The 21,182-nt window shown below is 40.4% G+C and overlaps 1 protein-coding gene across 2 annotated transcripts in view; it reads left to right on the top strand.

The window, feature by feature from the left end:
- ATP13A5 (ATPase 13A5) overlaps nt 1-21,182 on the top strand; it is a 100,492-nt gene that overhangs the window by 41,158 nt on the left and 38,152 nt on the right. For both annotated transcript variants that reach the window (XM_019723136.3, XM_088794412.1), the window contains exons 10-18: nt 3,368-3,538; nt 5,760-5,917; nt 8,615-8,803; nt 10,299-10,360; nt 11,698-11,848; nt 14,116-14,202; nt 14,999-15,155; nt 17,127-17,244; nt 20,276-20,400. In XM_019723136.3, coding sequence (XP_019578695.3) covers nt 3,368-3,538; nt 5,760-5,917; nt 8,615-8,803; nt 10,299-10,360; nt 11,698-11,848; nt 14,116-14,202; nt 14,999-15,155; nt 17,127-17,244; nt 20,276-20,400 — 1,218 coding nt within the window. The remainder of the gene's footprint in view (nt 1-3,367; nt 3,539-5,759; nt 5,918-8,614; nt 8,804-10,298; nt 10,361-11,697; nt 11,849-14,115; nt 14,203-14,998; nt 15,156-17,126; nt 17,245-20,275; nt 20,401-21,182) is intronic.

Here is a 21,182-nt window from a genome sequence, read left to right as displayed (position 1 = left end):
GAAATGATCTATAAGTCTGTGCTTTTAAAAAGACTGATTTCAAAACTATGTGGTACAGTGATTTGGAGACTTGCCAAAAGATTCTATCCTTTTTCCAAAGACATTTGGAATGCAACTGATAAATCCACACAATGGATGGGTATCATAATTGTTTTAAAGAAAATGACTAAAAGATACTGCTTGGCTAAAGGAATTTAGCCAAGAATTTCCTGAAGAATATTTAAGACAACTAACACAAATTTTATAGCTTCTTGCATCTTAGGATGTAAAAACTGCACAATGGTAGAAAAGTAGTGTTGAAAAACCCATCATAGAAAAACCTTGGCAATTGTTTTTATTCAATCCAGTCATTGAGCAAAAATATGCATTTTCAACCTATTACACACCAGTAGGGAAAATGAGGAATATAAAATGGTATACATATCAAAGTCCTTGCCCTCAGTTATTAACTGAAGGAGAGATAGAACCTAAATTTATATAACTATAATCAACATAATAGTATTTTCAAATTAGAAATTATGAAATGTTAGCTTGCTAATTGAACTTTAGCAAAAGACTGATGGAATTTTAAATTCATTCTAGTGCTTTTTAAAACGGGGAGCCAGGAAGTGTTATTAACATTTTTATTTTGTCTCTGAAATGTATCCTTTTGGAACTCTGAGCTAATTTTCCTTGTCTCTTAAATATCCTGTCCTATAGCCACCAGGGAAAGGAGAAGAATGCTTTGGCGAAGAATGGGAGTCAGTAATAGGAGGTGCAGGTGGCCTAGTGTAGCTGGAGTTTGGGTAGGAAATAGGAGCAGTGATGCTCAAATTGCGATGGCTTTGACGATCTAGCGAGAGTTTGAACTTTATCAGTAATGGCGATGGGAAAGCCTAAGGAGTTTTGAGGAAAGAACGAGATGGTCCAAGGGGTCTTTGATGGAATTCATCTGGAAGTAGTGTGGGATAACTAAAAGGGCAGGGGGCTAGCGGGAGAAACCAGTTAGGGAGTGTGAAATAATCGGAAAATTATATGTCTATGTCTATGTCTATGTCTATGTCTATGTCTATGTCTATGTCTATGTCTATGTCTATGTCTATGTCTATGTCTATGTCTATGTCTATGTCTATGTCTATGTCTATGTCTATGTCTGCCCCTGGTTCCTGGCACAAAGCTCCTATACCCTTGTGATAATTTTCTAAGTGATAAGAGCACTAGGAGCATCTTTTGTTTTAATGAGGCGACTCTGGGTGGCTCCTGGATGGAGGCTGCTCACCACAAAGACCAAGCCATGATTTGAACCTTGGAATTTTCAGCCACAGCCTCCATCCTCTAGAGGGGAGAGGGGCTGGAAATGGAGTTGAAAATTGATCATGGCTACGTGAGGAAACCTCCACGTAATCCCAATGGTACTGGGTTTGGAGAGCTTCCAGGTGGGTGAACACATCCACAAATAGGAGGGTGATGCACCCCAAGTCCTGAGCTAGGGACCCTCCCAGGCTTCGTCTTACATATCTCTTCACCCGGCTGTTCATCTGTATCCTTTATCATATTCTTTAATACACCGGTAAACACAGTGTTTGCCTGAGTTCTGTGAGTCACTCTTGCAAATTAATCAAATTCAAGGAGTGGGGTAGTGGTAACCTCAGATTTATTCGTCAGAAACACGGGTGACAATCTGGGTCTGCAGTTGGCATCTGAGGTGGGGTGGGAGCAGTCTTGTGGGACTGAGCCCTTAACCTGTGGGATCTGATGCTGTCTCTGGGTAGATAGTGTCCGAATTGAATTGAGTTAGATTGTAGGACAATCAGCTTGTGTCGAGAATGGCTTGTTGTGGGGTCAGAAGTGTTGTGAATGTGGCAGTCGTGTGAGAGTAAAACAGAAACATAAGGGAAGGATTGGAGGCTTTTTCTAACTTGGGAGATCAAGGAAGGTTGTGGTTGAGATACTTATTAATAAAAAAGATTTATTAGTTCCACGGTAGCCTCAGATTATTCAGAGAATGTGCTTGCACTTCAAAGAGCTAAACACATCACAGCTAATCCATTGTTAATGCAACCACCGTGAGTTAGGTAACGCTTGCCAAAATGATGTCATCGGGACCTCGATGTAAGAGTTCAAGAACGTCCCAGAGAGGCACACTCCCAAGGAAAAAGCAGCAGGGCCTCGGGGGATCACTCCACGAGAGAGCAGAGCATGGGAAGAAGAGGAATCAAGGATGATTTTGAGACTGTAAAACTGTGACTTAGCAAGAGAGTGGAACCATGAAGAAACAGGAAAGTCAGGAGGAAGTTTAGGGATGAAAATATTGATGTGCATTTTAGACATGTTGAGTTGGAGAAGCTAGTGGGTTGTCCAGGTTAGGATGAACAGCCCGCAATTGGGAAATACCGAACAAGTGTCCAGGAGAGAGCAAAAGATGAAGACAGATATTACTGATGTATCTCTGTGGAGGTGCTAATTAATGGGAGTAGAGCTGAGATCATCCAGAGACAGAGAGGTCGTCTTGTTATACTGATTTTTATCTTTCACTGCCAGCTCCGAAATGATCACAAAGAATATTTTGAAGATTTTATGAAAGCATTGTTTCTCATTCATTTGTGTACTTTCAGAGCTGCTTACCTCTCCCTCACACTCAATGTCCCGAGAATCCTCAACTTACTTATCTAGTGCCCAGAGCATACCATGTTTGCTCTCACTTTGCCCAAGACTTCCATCTTCTTCTCCTTAAGGTGGCTAGCCTTACTCTCCTTTCCAATTGTCACTTATTAATTGTCCAGAAAATCTTTCCTGATCCTCAGTTTGGGTTATATCTTCAGATCACCTGCTACTGCTACCAAAATACTTACCCGATTGTATTTTATTAATCATTCGCTGCTATTTACTAGCCTGGCTCCCTGAGCTTTATGAGGGCAGGATTTCTGTCTGTCTTGTTCATTGTTATGGTCCCAGCACCTAGAGCAGTGCCTGGCACAGAATAAGCACTTAAAAACATATTTGTTGAACGAATGGGTCGATGCATAGATAAATGAGTGAATGAAAGGCAAATAATAACAACTACACACATGCTTGATTGTTCCTTCATTGCCTAGAATTGTGCTGGGCACAATTCACCAGAGGAATATTTGACAACTCTTGTTGATAAAACGGGCTTTTTAAAAATTATAAGAACAAACTGTGTAGGCCAGGTGTGGCAAATAGGCAGATCTTAAATCAATATTTGAAATATAATCAAGTGTACCCCACTTTGCATCAGCAGCATCACCAAGATCTGTCATCTGACTCAAGGGTTGGGCATTACGACTGGGTTAGCTGTGGTTTGTATACTTTCTTGAAACTGTCAAGCACCAGCTCTGAATAAGCAACAAAGTACAATCATTTTTAGGAGAAAGCATACCTGTTACAAAGACACCATTGCCCCATACGGAGAATACCATGCCCTGGAAATCCCACAGCTTGGAGGACTATCGGAAACATGTCCTTTTCTGTGGAACAGAAGTGATCCAGGTCAAGCCCTCTGCGCAGGGGCCAGTAAGAGCAGTCGTTTTGCAAACAGGTGAGTCAATTTCACTTTTTTAAATAAATTTAGTCCATGATTGGAAATAGGGGAATTGGATTAGGGAAATTCTGTTTAGGATTATGGAGTTTGTCACATTCTGGTTATAACAGCCATACTCATTTCCAATCAGACTCTTATTATCCTAAATTGCCATCATTTCCAATTAAATGGTTCATTGTTAAAACCTTTGTAGATGATGAAGAAAATACAGGGATAAACTACGTTTCCTCAAAGGTAAAACTGTGTTCTTGTTTTTCCTTATATATATAGGCTTCTTCTTTTTTCTATACCTCCAGAAAAAACAGTTTCAACCACTAACCTTGAAGACTTTCCTTTCAAAGAGCTGCTTGCTGGGTTGTCATTTCAAGGTCCTTGCCGAACCCTTCCACCTGGATTCCCCACAGACACTTCAAAGTTAAGGCATCGAAACGGGAACTCATCCTCCTCTATCGCCTCTTTCTGTTGACAACCTCACCATCTTGCCAGTGTTTTCATATCATCTTAACTCCTCACCTTCTCCCATACCAATAGGGCTCCCCAGTCTGTAAATTCTACAAATACCTTCTCCCTCTCCCTTATCCCCATGGTGGTATTTTCTCCAGGACTTCATCATCTCCTATCTAAACTATTACAACAGAAATAGTCTTTTGACTATTCTTTTCAACTGTTGCCTCAAACACGTTTTCTTGTATTTTGTTCAACCTTTCTCTAACTGTTCCTGAACCTGTCACCAAGTCACATGTATAAAACATACCTTGAAGCAGTTTATGCATACCGTACACAAAACGTTTTCAAGATTGCCAAGATTAGTCCCAATCTTTCACATGACATTTCATAGCTAACACTATCCATGATCTGTCCCAGCTCTCATATTCACCCCTGGCCTGGGTTTCTGTCACCCCACATATTCACGGATCTGAAACACACCCTGCACTTGCCTCTCTCTCCTTTACTTGAGTCTATGATTCAATTGTTCTACCCGATTATTTTAAATTTAAAAAATCAAGTTTTGTTTTATGTTTAAAGCAGTCAGTGGGCAGGAGAACATCTCTCAGCCTACTGAGAAGCAGAAGCTAATGGAAACTGTCTGATCTGAGTTTATAAAATGGTAAGGCAACAGAGTAGCGGAAACGCTGCTCCTTTTTTCCAAAGCCTGCAAAGCCATGCTTGAGGAGACCAGATGTTCATTAAGTAGTGGGATTAAGGCATGTTTTATACTTACAATACTGACTCATGTCTAGAATATATGGTAGTCAATCTTAGTTTTTGCCAGTAACTTAGACATTAATGAGTTTCTACTAAGTGCTATGCACTGAGGATTAAAGAAAAAAAAAAAGTGAAGTACTGCTTGTCCTTAAAGATGGTGGTCTGGTGCACGAGACAGATGCATTGACAGCTAACTGAAACACAAAGCACTGATAGATGTCCTATGACCAAGTGTTACAGGGACTCCAAAGAATAGGGGAATTAATTTAGATACAAAGTATAGAAGTAGAATTCTGGAAACATTTATTTGATGAGGTGGCATTTTGAGCCAAGCTCAATAGGATGGGAAAGATTTAACCAATCATAGCAGAGACTTGGAAAGACATGCTCATTTTTTGTCTTCAAAATACGAAGCAAGGATCGCACAGGGGCTTCCTGGGACCAGTGAGCAGTTAAGAGATAAGTCTTGCAATGAAGGGGTAGATCAGGTTGAAGTGGACCTCAACTGCCATGCCTAGAAATTTGAACTTTACTCTAAAAAACAGGGGCTCTGGAAGGTTTTTGAGCATAAGAATGACGTGATCAGAGGCGTATATATTTAAGAAATTACTCGACTTGTGCCTTGCTTTTTCACCTAATTTTTTTATTATTTTCAGCACATATTTGCACTTTAAAGTCTTCTCTGGGCAGCTCAACTTCTCTGGTCACCGCATCCCTCAGCTCCTTGGTCTTTTCCCCAAACCCACATGTGAGTGGGGAGCTGTGGTGTGAGCCACTGAAGCGCTGACTCCTAGAGCAAGAGAAACTGAGCAGGGCTAATGAAAGCCATTTATTGTTCCCAGCGACGTGTGAGAATAATAAATGTAAATACACTGTTAAGTCACAGCAATGTTGTTTGCATTCGATAATCAAATGATCCTCCTAACCAATCCTTAATTCAAAGCCAACCGTTTTTGGTTTGGGGGAAAATGTATGAAAGGACCTTACACCACCTGTGATTATCTTCCTGTAGGTTACAATACAGCCAAGGGGGACTTGGTGAGATCCATCCTCTATCCCCGGCCTCTGAACTTCAAACTCTACAGTGATGCCTTCAAGTTCATAGTGTTCCTGGCCTGCGTCGGAGTTGTGGGTTTTCTCTATGCCCTTGGTGTATATATGTCCCAAGGAGTAAGTACTGGGGTTAAGGCTTTCTAATAGCTTGACCCAACTCGGATGGGTTGCAGAAGGTTACCTCTTAGTCCTATCAGTCTGTGAATCAATGCTGTCCAATGGAGCTTGCTTAGATGATGAAAATATTCTGTGCAGTATCTACACTGCCCAGTTTGGTAGCTCTTAACCATATGGGCTTATGAGCATTGATGTGTAGCTAGTGTAATTGAGGAAATGAATTATCAATTTTAATTAATTGAAATATTTCATTAATTTCAATTTAAATAGCCAAATGTTGTTAGTGAAAATTGTATTGGATGGCACAGCTACAAAAGTTGCAAAGTTCACCGCCTCCTTTCACCATGAGAGATTACTGTGTGTGTGGCATTGGTGACACCCAAGCCCAAATAGCCTCAGAAGAAATACATGTTTCTTAAGCCTGATAGGATAGGATGATTTAGCTAATGAGGTCAGTGAGCAGGAAGGACATACTGATTTGAGTGAGCAAATGCAAAGGAAGAAATGCACACGGGTCTTCTGGAACCAGCAAGCAATTCAGAGGTTAAGTCTGGCAAGGTAGAAATAGGCCGGATTGAAAGGGATCTTGAATGCCATGCCTAGAAGTTTGGATTATTTGAAAGTGTTGACGTGTTTGAGTGTGTACATCGTCCAGGGCATACCCAACATACCATCTAGTTAATGAGTTGCCCCTGTGTTTTATTAAGTTCTGAAATGAAATTAAATGTCTACTTTTACAGAGCTTCATAATGCATGGACCTTCACTTTCTTTTAAGCTTCTGGGTGTCTGGTTTCATTTGGATTTCTCTCTTAAGAGTTGTGATGGCTGGAGAAGGAAGAGTTGTCACAAATACCTCTGAGGTCCTTTCTAGTCTTGAGAGTCTGATTCTGTTGTGAGCCATGCAGTCTCTTCTGTGAGACATGCTGGGATCTTAGCAGTGCGAGCTCTTAGGGAGAAAGAAAAAAAATGTGAATAGAAGGATCCCAACGTAGGTATGAAACTGGCAGTAGGTGACACACACATCAGTACATTCTGTGTGTTTATGTGTTGGAGGCAGAGAGGGGTCAATACTGGTGGGTAAAGACACAGTCATGTGAATTTGGGGGCAATGTTCATGCTTACACTTGAGCTCCAAGTTGTCCAAACTGAAATAAGCCCCCAGGGAGCATGTCTAGGGCAGGTGAAGGCAGAGGATGCCAAGACATATTGGACGAGTAAAATGGACCCTAAAAAGAGGTAGGCAGACTTTCAAAGCCAGTAGGGCTTGGATTTGAGGCAGTGTGCCAGTTTCATCTGGGAAGCAGGAGTGTTGAGCAGAGAAACAAGCAACAAACCCTCTCCTGTGGACCAGAAAGCCCGGGAAGTGATTGGGGAGGAAGGTTTCCTGGGCAGAACTCAACCCAATATACACCAAAGCAGCAGTGTTAATTGCAGACCCCATCTTCTTGTGGGTCAACACCTGTGGACCTGTTGGTTGCCTCTACTTGCACTGGCTCAGAATTAGACAGACCAGAGTCCTTAAGATCAAAACTCCTCTGTGGCTGTGGGTGGGAAAAGCAGGGAATGATGGATTTTGTGATAAACTGAGATTGGTCCAAAGATGCATCGAGCAGCCTCTACTACTGAACTTGAATCTGTTTCCAGTACTCAGAAGAGCACTTTATGGCCCAAACTATGGTTAATTTCATAAAAAAAAACCTAGATAAGGTTACAGAGGGTAGAGTCAGTAATATTTAGAGCATGTGAAAAGTAAAGCAAGCTTCCCTGCGATTTCACCTTGGTCTTGCCTTTATCAGGTTTGTGAATTTCTTTAGTTGCCTGGAATCCCGACTCCATGAGAATTGGCTTGATAATATAACACACTAGTCACATATCTGTGCCCCGGAGTCAGACAGACCACAGTTCAGATTCTCCCCATTTAACTAGCATGTGGCCTTGGGGAAGTTTTTAATATTTTAAGCCTTGGTTTCCTCATCTGTTAAACGTAGAAAATAATAGTATCTACATCATAAAGTTGTTGTGGGCAGTAACTGAGTAATATATGTAGCCTAACACAGTGCCTGCTCCAATGTGTGTGTCCAGGGAGAGCAAGCTGTTTTTATGATTGGCTCCCCATAGCGGGAAATATATGCTGAGATCTTAGCAGAACCTTGGTGATGGTTTTTATCAAGTCGCCATTCGTTCAGTATGCCTGCTGAGCACCTCCTTTGTTTCAGAAATGGTGCTAGGCCTTCTATCTAGAGATGAGTATGATGAATCCAAAGATGACTTTAAAGGTGAACAAGTCACATCTTTGTGCACGAGGACTTTGGAGCCTAGAGGTGGAGAGAGATTTATAATCCAAGAGTCAACCCACTGTGATAAATGTTCCAGCTCAAGACTAGTCCCAGTGCCCTGGGAGTCCAGAGGGTGTGTGGATGGGCAGAGAAGGGATGGGTATCCTGAGTGGAAAGAACGCTAAGTGGAGAAACAGAGTCAGGAAAGGGCGTGGAGTAGGGAACATCCTTTGTTCTGCAGTGGGAGACAGTTTTTTCATTCCCTAGGGATGGCCAAGAGAACACTCAGCGCCACCAAGACAGCTGACTCACTACGCGTATTCTGAGCTTCTAGAGCCCCTGTGGTGTTGTAGGGGATGGTGCCAGGAAGGGTGCCAGCCTGCTCTGCTGGGCTAACCTGCATGTCCCTGCCCTCCACAGGTTTCTCCAAGAGAGACCGCGACCATGGCGCTGCTCCTGCTCACCGTGACTGTCCCTCCCATACTGCCAGCCGCCCTGACCACAGGCATCGTGCACGCACAGAAGAGGCTGATGAAAAGGAAAATCTTCTGTATCTCCCCACAGAGAATCAACATGTGCGGGCAAATAAACCTCATGTGCTTTGACAAAGTATGATCTCAACTTTGCAGGCTGGAGGTTAATGATTTTTAAGGCACAGCAGAGCTGGGAAGGGCCTCAGAGGATGTTTAGTCCAGCGCCCTCATTTTACAGATGGGAACACAGAGGCCAGAGAAGGTCGCATAGTGAGCTAGTGTGAGATCATGTTCTAGAAGCCTACTTTACTGAGGCCTAAGGAAGTGGGTTAGCCATAACATCATGAATTTCTTCCCTGTGACATTTAATATTTTTTGTTTCTGTTTTGGGTTTTAAAACAATCTCTTATTGTAATAACTTTGATGATTGGCTGGCTTTTTCCAGCAAAAAATATGAGAAACATTTCAGTTCCTGGAAGTGCTGTGTCCTGAGCATAAGTGAACATATTCCTTTCTCCTCTGCTTCTTTTAAGGAAAGGGAGGGGGTGGACAATGACCCCTGTCTGGTTCTTTCTCTCCAACCGACAGACCATTGTGCTGAGGCTGATCCATTCACCTGTGACCTGAAAATGTCTCTACCTTATTTACTAAGTTGTAAGAACTGAAAGCATGTGCACTTCACCATAAAGCACTATGCTAATGGGACGTTCTGTAATAATAAAAGATGTCATTTGATAGAAAACTAGAAAATTCAGTGTCTTATACAGAGATGATGTTTAAAAAGTACTGTCGGAGACCTGGGTGTCAGTGTTGAAACAGGATATTCCCCAACACTTGGTAATGCTTTCTCTGCCTTGTTAGTGCTGATCCAGTGGTAGCCAACTCCTTACTTTGAATGGGTGTTAAGCAGGCCTTCAGCTGTTAGTCTACCTAGTAAAGACAATGAAATCTGTAATTCATGATTGACTGAGAAGCAATGAGCAAACTAAAAGTTTTATAATAGTACTCAGTTCTATTTTGCTGTCTCTGTTACATTATCTGACAAATACTCCCGTAATACAGCAAATCAAATCACCCCACCATTTTCCTCTGATCTAACAATAAAACCCACCCATGGACATTAGTTAATATTTATTTAGCACTTTGTTGCTCTTTTTTAGTCTCAAAGCCCTTTTTCAACATTTCATTATCAATCTGGACAGTCACCATGTCATCCATAGTTTAGAAAATTGTGTGAACCAGATGGCAGACTGTGAACTAAAAAGAAAGACAAAGATTCTGGGCTCTGCTCTAGAAAGACAACAAGTGCCAACTAAAAGTCAAAGCTGGTTTTTGTTGGATATCCAGTCACTGAACATCTCTTATTTAACAAGTCACTACAGTAACAAACAAAACCAAAACACTTATATTTTGTTGCAATGGTTACTAACTAGAATCATCTAATTATCAACACAGCCTTTTGGGAATTATTCCTCACCAGCTGAACCTTTTTTTCAGGTGCCCTCTGGTGTAAATTTTGATGCATACAAAGAAGGGCTTTGCACAACTAGATCTACTTTAATTGCTGTAAATCATGATATGCTTAAAAGCTCTAAATACTACGCTAATACCAATTCTAATTTTTTTTCCAGACTGGCACTCTTACAGAAGATGGGCTGGACCTCTGGGGGACTGTCCCTACTGCTGACAATTGGTGGGCACCGTAGTGAAGGAGGAATGTGTGGCATTACTCAAACCCATCCTTCCATAGTTGAGGGATAATGTCACATAAAATATGTATAATCATTGGCTGGAACCAACTCCCAAGTATTGCCATTTTTTAAATTATATGAGTTCCAATTTCGGAATCAGAGAGGGAAAGTAGGTCTTCAAATTCCACATGATAAATGGAATAGAATGAGTTGGATAATTAAGAAGCTAAATAAATAAAACAGAGAAGCAAAGAGTAAAATAAGGACTGTGCTTAATTAAAAACTGCAAAGTCTTCCTGGGTGGCTAGTGTGGTGAGGAATCCAGAAAAGAAGAGCTCCGTCTCCTCCCTCAGAGTTCACACTCTCCCGGGGGAAAAAGGTGCAAATGCACCCACCTTTAGCGTACACCACAGGCTGTGAAAAGGCTTATCATGAAAGCACACATATCAGAAGAGAGAAGAAGAAATCATCAGGATTGCTTGATGTCATACACAGTCCTGGCTTTTATAGTAACAGCAGATAAAAGGTAGAAATTAATTTTGAAAATGAATGGATCAAGGACAACCACCTGAAGGAGACAGAATTTGAGATCGCTTTTGAAGGGTATATGGCTGGACTCTTTACAGACATGGGCTGAAAGCTGGTAGTAGGTCAGGGAGAAGACAATTACAGGGATGTTACCTCAGAACAGAGCCAGGTAAGGGAGGGAATGCGCCTCCCCAGAGAGCGTTTACTGCCTGGGGTGTGTGTCTTTCTAGAGCCAGCTCTGTGGAATTTGCCGGTATTCTCTCTGAGCCTTCCCACAACGTGCTTTCCCACAATACTGCCACCATGCGGGCTGGCTGCAAGTAACCTGACAAAAGGCCCTGTAATTGTACCCAGGCCCTCTGAAATTATAATATGTATTGATTGACCAGTGGCAAATTCTGTTGAGAAGGAAATTCAGATCTATCTCAAAGGAAGGTTTTATGAAGAGGAATCTGCAGGCAGAATAGTCCAGTTAGAAAATGAGGGAACCAAGTGAGCAAGGTCTCAAGGGCAGGGCGATACCTGCACAAGTATAGAAATAACAAGAAATTTGACGTGGCTCTGGAAACGTTTTGCATAAAGCACACTAGTCGGAGTAAAATCTGCAAGATAATATAAAACTGGAGCAGACAGGTCTTGAATCCCAGACTCAGGAGTTTGATCTTTATTGTAGAGGGCATGGGAGCTATGCAAGGTTTTCAGCATAGGGGTTAGGTATTATTGAAGCTCTAGGTTAGTAAGATTTAAGGGGCACAGTGTGCAAAAACGATTTTGTTGAAGACCTTAACTTATTAATCGTCTTCTTTACCAGTTTCCAGGAAGTCCATAGCTTTGCCTCAGGCAGGGCTTTGCCATGGGGCCCACTGTGTGCAGCCATGGCTAGCTGCCACTCTCTGATACTTCTAGATGGGACCATCCAGGGAGACCTACTGGACCTCAAAATGTTTGAGGGCACCGCCTGGGTAAGGCGATAGTTTCTTGCTTCACCCGAATGAGCAAAACTTGAAGAAATCCTTACTGGGAGTGCTAAAGCTTTTCTGTTTGGTTGAAACCCAAAGAAGATTCATAATAATGCATGAATGAAAGTCTGATCCTACCTGAATGTCCCTACCTCTGCTCCAAAGAACTTATTTAATGTGTACAACATGAAGTAGGTTCCATGATCAAATAAATTTGGGAGCTGCTGTATGAACAAAATTAAATTGATTTCTTCACTACAAGATTTCTTTAATATACTGTGGTGCATTGTGAATATTCCAGAGGGACTAGGTTATGCAACATTTACTAAACCTATTCGATGACAGAAACCTTATTCACAGGCCAAAACACGTTTTGAAGAAAACAAATATTCTTTAAAACACCATCAAAGAAACAGTAGACTAAAGCACTGCTGTCGAGTATAGTAGCCATTAGCCAGGAGCATTTGAAATGTAGCTATGCAATGGATGAACTAAATTTTTTGTTTTATTTACTTTAATTAATTTAAATTTAAGTATAAATAGCTACAAGTAGCTACTATATTGAACTGCATAGGTCTAGACTCCAAACTGGAGCACTTGAGGTCCAGCTGTTTCAATTTTGTGAACTGAGAGTGAATGCTGGTGGCTGTCATGACACAGTGGGAAGACCTCTCAAATCCACCACTCTCTAGTTTTGTCACCCCAAATCCAGAACGAGACCCTGAGTCTGTACTTCATCTATGCATTTGGGGTAACAATGCCTCACTCACAGACTTGTGGTGGGCATTGAAACTATGAGCCTAGAGGGGCTGTGTGTACTGTGAAGGGCCCAACAAATGGAGGGTATTCATTCATTAATTAGTTAGTTAGCTGATTACATTCTGCTACTCTCCAAAAAATATTCTAAATCTACTTATAATGAGACATCAAGTACAGGATCGTATTTTCAACAGAGTTGTTAAAGGAATGGAAACAAATAACTGTAGGGACATGAGGTACATCTCACAAAAAGGCTAATTTAAAGATTTATAGTAGGACATTTGTAGCTTTCTAGAGGCCAAAGTAATAGGGGAATCCTGACACACAGGGAAATTTCTGATATCAGTAAGTTAAAATGAGAGCATTTGTTGTGGAGAAATTTTTGACACCAAGACAAAACAGTACTCACTTTCCTGCATCTTAATGGAGAAGAATCAGTGTAATTATTATAAGGAATGTCCTTATCAGCATCACTAGAATTCACACAATGATGAGTTGCACAAGGTTGTTATTTTTATATGTGACTTTGATTCAGGTTCTGATAGCGTCCCCTTCTCCATCAGAGGAAGGTTGATGTATCTATACTAATGACAGACAAGTTAGGGTCTTGTATAAGAAAATAAAGAGTATTAGCTCTGTAAGAACTGTTTTTAGGAACAGTTATATCCATTCCAAACAAAGCGTAAAAGTGCAAGGTTATTCACTGAGTTTAAAGCTGGGTGAGAAAGCCTTGAGTTAAACATATTTTGGTAGTTAGGAACATTTCACTAAACATAAGGAGGAGGGAAAATGTCCTTATAGACTGTAAGAATTTTAGCACTAGAAAGGATGTCAGAGTAGTTTTCAGAAGAAACTGAGATCTAGAGAAATGAAATGATATCCCCAAAGTTAAACAAGTAAGTGACAGAGTGGAGACCAGATGTCTATTTTCTGATCTCTAGTATTCCCGTATCTGACTGCTTTTCCCATATATTAGGTTAATATTAGTTTCCAGATGGTATAACTTATACAGTTGTAATATCCAAAGAATACAAACCATTTTAAAATATGCTTTCTAATTTGCTAGCAGCTATTTTCCTAACTCTTGAGCTAACCAATTAGACTAGTAGCATAGACATAGCATAAGAAATAGTCCCATTCTATGTAATCCTAACTCATCTGAGAGTTAATGTGCTCAGCTGTATTGGAATGTAGATCTCCATTTAAATCCTCCTCCAAATATTACCCATATCATTTAGGAAGAGCCATTGGCCTGTAGCTTGCACTTCTTCCATCATTTGCTACTTAAAATGCAGTCACAATATTCCTGGCTTTTTGACATTCCACAATAAGGTCCTTTAATGTAAATCAATACAACAGAAATTTAACAATGACAGTACTAAGATAATTGGCCTAGAAGAGAAAGTATTGAAAAGGGCTTTGAAAAGATTAAAGTGCTATGCAAATGAGAGAAATTTCTTTCTTATTATTTTTCTCTAAAGAATCTTATGAATGGTTTCATTTTAAAACAGATAATGGAAGATCGCAATGTAGACTGCCGCAAATTTGGGATGTCAGACTCAAACATAGTAATAAAACCGGGACCAAAAGCCAGTCAGGTATGATTTTCTTCCTGAAATTGTATAGCTCTTTCCCCTTAGAATTGGTGAACCTCCCCTGAGTTTCCTACATTTTTATATTCTTAATTATTTTGCCTTATCCCAACAGTGTCCATAGTTTGTTTGTTCATTCTTTCATTCCTGAATTTATCCATTAATTTATCCAACACTCACTGAGTATCTAGTTATGCTAGAACACTGTGCTAGGTGCTAAGGGATAGAGTGATTTCAAAGCTAGACAGGCTGGGCTCTGTGTTAGAGGAGCACATGGGCTGATAGAAAAATCAACAGAGGTGCAAATAAGTATAATACAATGTGTCAAATGCTCTAATAAAAGCTGAAAAAAGAATCACAGAGGTCCAGAGTGGGAGTGAATCTGGGAGAGACGCACCACAGAGGAGGTGACCTGTGAGCTTGGCCTGGAAGGTGATTTCTCCAGGCAGCCAAGGGCAAGAGCCTTGCAGACTAGAAAACTTGATGAAGGAATCACCTTAGGGGCAGCCAGAAATTACCAATGTGGTGACAAATATACCACTTCATCATGTCCCCTGGGCTTACTGCAGAGGAAACCATGTTTGTTGGTATGCATCTGCTAAATCTCACTTAAAAGCTTCTTCTTCTTTTTTTAAAAGTTTATTGGGGTGATATATACATATATACACAATGCAATACTATTCTGCCATAAGAAAAGATGAAATAATGCCATTTGTGACAACATGGATGGATCTTGAGATTATTATGCTAAACAAAATAAGTTAAAAGCTTCTTAAGCTTCCCTTTCTTGGTCCACTTGCAGAGTCCCGTGGAAGCCATCACTGTCTTATGCCAGTTTCCCTTTTCCTCGAGCCTGCAGAGGATGTCTGTGGTTGCTCAGCTGGCGGGGGAGGATTACTTCCATGTCTACATGAAGGGCGCCCCGGAGATGATGGCCACGTTCTGCAGACCCGAAACAGGTACTAAATGGCCAATTTCTCCTTCAGGAGGCAAGACATTTTAAAAGCCCAAACACATAAAGCAAATAAGCCTAAATCAATGAATGTGAAGGTGGTGGTTTTCTCTGTGGGTGGGAGGTGGGACCAGTAGATTTCATAAGGCAGAGGTGATGATAACAAGGCAGAGAGGCAGAGAGTAAATATCCTGCTGTGGTCCAGCCAGGAAAGCCCAACCATGATGGAATATGAGGGAATGAGATGTGAAGCAAGGGGACCAGAAAAGGAAGCCACAGGGCTCAGAGAACCAGGATGGGTAAGAATGAGAAGTCAGAAGAAGGAACCAAAGGGGCAGGTTGGGACACTAGACTAATTCTGCAGATGGGATGCTCCATTACCTGTCGGGAGCTGGCACCACTTAAGGGGCCTCAGAGAGATTGATGGAAGGAGAATGTAGAAAAGATAAACCTTTTAGGAAAAAAAGTGGTTAGAGTAAGTTTGATGGTATGAGACCAAGATGTTTGATCATCTTCGTAGCAGTTTCATCTTTCTGGGCCAGATTTTGAGCTGATTTGTATTGTTTCTTAGTCTTATAAACTTATGCACCCTCTAAGCAGCAGCCCAGATTTATAAGCATATTGTGGCATTCAAATGAGTTCATTTGGATAGAATTGGCCTTTTCTTCTTATTTTCATCTATATGCTCCTTATGATTCCTAATATCCATCAAATTATGCACAGAATTTTTGATTTGGCAAATGATTGCTTTAACTTATCCCTCTACTTGGAGTCTTTTGTGCCTTCGAAATGCTCCTCGTTTTCTGACTTTAATCTTCTTCATAGCTCCCATTAACTCTATCCTTCACAGATTGATGGCCTATACTTTGCTGTTCTTTTTCCCCCCCCCAGCCACACAGATGAGTGAGTACCTTCTTGAAATTTTAGCTGGTAACTATTGTCCCTGCTCTATACGTAAAGATTTGGGCCTGTCCCTTGCCACCTCTCATTCTTCTGGTAACCCTTTTAATTCTTCGTATTGTCCTAAACTCTGATCCTTGACATATGCTAATATTATTGTCAGTGATTTTTCCCACCCCCCTTATACTTAAGAAATGAGAGGTAAGAGCATCCTTGAAATTAGATCCCCACCTCCAGCATTATTTTAGAATTACAGAAAGTCTGAGCTGAATGGGGACAGAGAGATCCACAGCCCCCTCCTTTTATGGATAGTAAAATTGAGGTGCAGAAGAGAGACTTATCATGCCCAAGGTCAGGGAGCTGGTTGGAGAGTGGAGATTAGAACTCGGGAGTTTTGCTACCTAAGCCACCATACCTCTGATTATACTGTGCTTCTTTCTAATACCTTTATAGGCAGACTATAAATCATAAAGATTGTATAAATATACTAACATTAGTTATGATTACCATGTCAAAACTCACAAATGCTGGCATTGTGTCGTCCATTATCTAAAGCGAGGATTGGCAAACTTTTTTGTAAAAAGCCAGGTAATAAATTAAGCTTTGCATGCCACATGGTGTTTGTTTCAACTGTTCAACCCTTCCATTGTAGCCCCAAAGCAGCCATGAACAATAAACAAATGGCTGTGACTATGTTCCAATAAAACTTTATTTATAAAAACAAGTGATGGGCCAGATTTGGCCTGTAGTTTGTTGACTCCTGATCTAGAGGATTTGCTGTTTCCCTCATTTCATCCAGGTAGGCACATCCTGGGGTCTGTCCTTACTGGACCCAGCCAGTGTATTTGACACCCAGTTGATGACCTGACCATCTTTGGCATTCATTTCTGTCAGGGTAGTAAGAACGCACTGACAAAGTTGTTTGTGACCTTTAACTGTAGCTATAGTTTTTCTATTAAAGCATTTTTATGAAGTGAAAGTTAAAACAAGATATAGTGACTGCATCCCAGAGTCTTGCGTAGGAGTTGGGCAGCCTTCAGTGTGACCTTACATTTAGCTCTCTCTCCTCTCCTGGCAGTGCCCGAGAATTTCCCACAAGAGCTGAAGAAGTACACAATGCAAGGCTTCCGCGTCATTGCCCTTGCCCATAAAGATTTGAGGTTGGGGAAAATTTCAGAAGTTCAGAGTTTATCCAGGTAAGAAACTTGGAAATCAATACTAGGGCAGGCTCTGTGTGCATGGAGTGAAGGGGCCTGGGAGATGGATGGATGCACAGCTCAAATCACTGGGAAGGTTCTTAGCAATGAAGAATCAATCTCATCCAGTCCCCTGAGTCAGAGATGGGCAACTGCAAGCCACACTGGGGAGGACTTGATCCTGTCACAATGCTGGTTAGTGACAGAACAAGGATAGCAGTTGAGATCGCCTGACTCCCAGATGACAGTGAGTTATCTCTACCCTCAATTCCATCATCCCACCAAAAACAGCCAACTTCCTTCAGCCACAGAATATTATGTGGCTGACTAACTTGTGGGTCCCACATACAAAGGGATTGAGGAAAGGTGAGAGCAGGCACTTTGAAAGTCCTCCAGAATCCCTTAGATTTGACTTCTTTTTTGTGTGTGTGTGTGGGGAATATTGGGGAACAGTGTGTTTTTCCGGGACCCATCAGCTCCATGTCAAGTTGTTTTCAATCTAGTTGTGGGGGGCACAGCTCAGCTCCAAGCTCAAGCTGTTGTCTTCAATCTAGTTATGGAGGGCGCAGCTCACTGGCCCATGTGGGAATCAGACCGGTGACCCTGGTGTTATGAGCACTGTGCTCTAACCACTGAGCAAACCAGCTGCCCCTGGACTTGGCTTCTTTCAGGGCTCAGTAATATACCTCCCTTAGATCTGGAGAGGTAGTGAGTGTAAACTGAGTTCCATACATGAAATAGAATTCAGCATTCTTAGTTACATTAAAGGGATAAACTGTCCTCATTAGAGGATAATCTGAAGATTACTTTTTCTTTTAATGTTTCTCAGTTTTTAAAGTTGTTTTTGAATTGTCTATGACAAAGGTATACAGAAATACTGTGAAAAATTGAATAACAAATTATCCATGCATTAGTTATTTTTGATTTTGTGTTGCAGATACTCATTTATGTAAAATTAGCTCCTCTGCATAAGATATGGATATTCTTGGTTGAACACTACGATTTACAACATAAGTCCGTCTTCTCTAATATGATCAGTAATCATTGTCCCTTTCTTCCACTATGTGTATTTCCCAAAATGTAGACTGGATGATCTCTCAAGACCCTTTCAGCCATGATGTTTCAATCTTCTATATAGAATCACAAAGCTCATTTTGAAATATATGATGGCACTCACAGATTTAACATTCAAGGTGTTAGTTATTCTTGAGCAAGCGTAAAGACCCATTACACACAGGATTTCATAATTTTTCAAGACACAGATTTTAATAACAAATGTTAAGGTCATGTGTAAAGGAGAGATTTATGTAGCTTGACATGGAGTGTAGCCACCACCAAACTGCCACATACAAATGAAGTTGTGATGTGCTCATTTAAAAGCCACTAGTGAGATAGACATGATTATAAGTATAACAAAATAAGAAAATAAAGATAAAAGTGATAGATTTTCAACCATCTTGGCTTTTCCAAGAAAATATCAGGAGTCTATTAAGCTTCTTGGAATTTAGTTACTATTTTCAAACGGTAAAGGAATAGTATTTTGATGTTTTTCAAAATCAAATTACACTTAGCAAAATTTCCCAATTAGAAAAATCAGAAACTTCTAAAAAACTGCCATCAGAAAAAAGGAAGTAGAAGAGTTTCTTGAGATGATTTACTAAAAATATAACAACAACAAACCCCAAAATTAAAAAACACAGAAGAAATGTTTAATCAAGATTCCCCCTTTCATTGGTGTAGCAAAGTTCATTTGAGCTTGACTGTGTGAGATGTTCTTCAGGGCACTGAGGAATCAGAAGTAAATAAAATAAATCCTTTCCCTCATGTGCTTATATACTAATTGGGGAAAGTAAATAATAAATCAATACAATATTGTCGAGCAGTGATTAAATGCCCTAAAGGAAAAAATAAAGTTGTTTAAGAGGATTAAAAAACAAATGACAGAGGATGCCATTTTACATGGGCTGATTAGGGAAGTCTTCTGAGGAGGTGACATTTGAACAGAAGTTCTAGTAAGTGAGGGAGCAAGGCACACAGATATCTAGAGGAAAAGCATTGCAGGCAACAGGAGTAGTGGGTGCGAGGGACCCAACAAAGAATTTTGCTAGAAATGTAGAGTCATGAAAGGCCAAAATGCCTAAAGTGGTGAGCGAGGGGAAGAGGTATAAAATAGAGATGGAAACCAGAATAAATTGGTGAGATGGTTTTTGGATCTTTCTTTTCGTTATAGTTAATGAGAAAATATTAATCCAATTTATAATGGAAATTCATGAGATTATAATGTTGGGATTTTAACAAGTTCTTAATTAAGGTAGATTTTCTTTTATAATATTTTCTGAGCTCACTAAGGCAGGATTTATATATGATTATCTGGGTATTCACCAAAGTGCCTAATATAAGATAAAAAATAAAGCAGTTATTTAGTGAATGGACTTTTGAATGAATGTAGCGACTTACAGGCTACTCCAGAGAGAAGTGTCTTCATTGTGTTCCCATCCAAGTTTGAATTACATTTCCAAGCTTCCAACTTTAAATTCTGAAAACTATTCAAATCCTTGGCTGATAACATGTATTTACTGGAGGTTACAGATGGAAGCTGAAATGAACAACTCCATATTCAACTATTACTATAGTATGTGGTATGCAGTATGTACCTAATAAATGTCTAATAAACTGAAATTATTACAAGCTCAAAAAAAAGTTCTTAGAAATTACAAAAGTACATAAATGATTAATAAAAATTTTAAAAACCAACAGAAGAGTTGGAAGATAAACACACTGTTTTTTTTTTTTTTTTTTAAATGGAGCTGAAAACAAAGCAGCAGCTAAAAGATTTAAAGTGGTTGCTGCCTCTGGAAAGGAGAAGGGTGGTCCTTTGGTTTTCATGATAAGTTTTTCGGTTCTTTTTGATTTAGTTAACATGGGCATATATTACATTGATAAAACTTAGAAATTTCAAAAAGAAAAAATAAATCCAACTCTTGAGACTATATGAATAAGCTTTAATACTGACTTTCTCCTGAATCCAAAGAGAGACGGTAGAGTCAGAATTAACATTTCTGGGACTTCTCATAATGGAGAATCGCTTGAAAAAGGAAACCAAACCAGTGTTGAAGGAACTGAACGAGGCCCGCATCAGAACTGTGATGATTACTGGTACGTGTTCGGGGGGCCCCACAAGTTGAATGTATCCCAGGCATATGAAGAAGATCATGTGATTTGACATCAGGCAGAAAAAAAAAAATGCTTTGCTGTCTAATTTGTTATCCTGGGGTTCAGTTACCTGGGAACCTGTGTCATTCCCCTAACACCACCATGAGCTTTGGAGACAGGAACCACGTCTCATTCTCTTTTTCTAGTGTCCACTCTTCCTACCCAGGATCGGCATAGTACCAATGGGCTCTCAGTAAATGTTTAAATACAAAAATGGATGTGTTTTCATCAAGAACCCCAATAAGACCTCTGTGTAAAGTGAGTGAGACTGCTGGATTGTCCTTCAGGGCAGAGGAGGACAGGCATGGCATGTGATGGTCAAATCCAAGCATGGCCCAACACTGTATTCTTTTCTCTGCTTAACTGGAAGGCAGATCCTAAGGATGATTTTATGCTATCAGATGGGGCCATATTACTCTCACTGCTAAGAGCTGTCAGTCTCCTGAGGGTTAGTCATAAAGTGCTAAACAATTATTTATTCATTTGTGCTTATTTTGGAAATATGCAATGTTCAGCACACGATGCTATCAGGTGGGAAATGCAGACATAGTGTTCGGCCACTAGGGGTAGGCAGCTTGGACAGAGGAGGAGATAAATAGTTAAAAAATAAGGTAGAAAGTGATAAATGCCCCGAAAGAATACCAACAAAGTGGTATAGTCATTCATTGGAGGGGGAGCTCAATTCTGGTTGCTGAGAGGTTTATACATAAAGCAAACCAACTTTC

Source organism: Rhinolophus sinicus, chromosome 17, assembly GCF_057876585.1.
Source record: "Rhinolophus sinicus isolate RSI-liver-muscle chromosome 17, RSI-T2T, whole genome shotgun sequence".
In the NCBI taxonomy this organism is placed as follows: Eukaryota; Metazoa; Chordata; class Mammalia; order Chiroptera; family Rhinolophidae; genus Rhinolophus; species Rhinolophus sinicus.
This window is presented reverse-complemented; position numbering and strand designations above follow the sequence as displayed.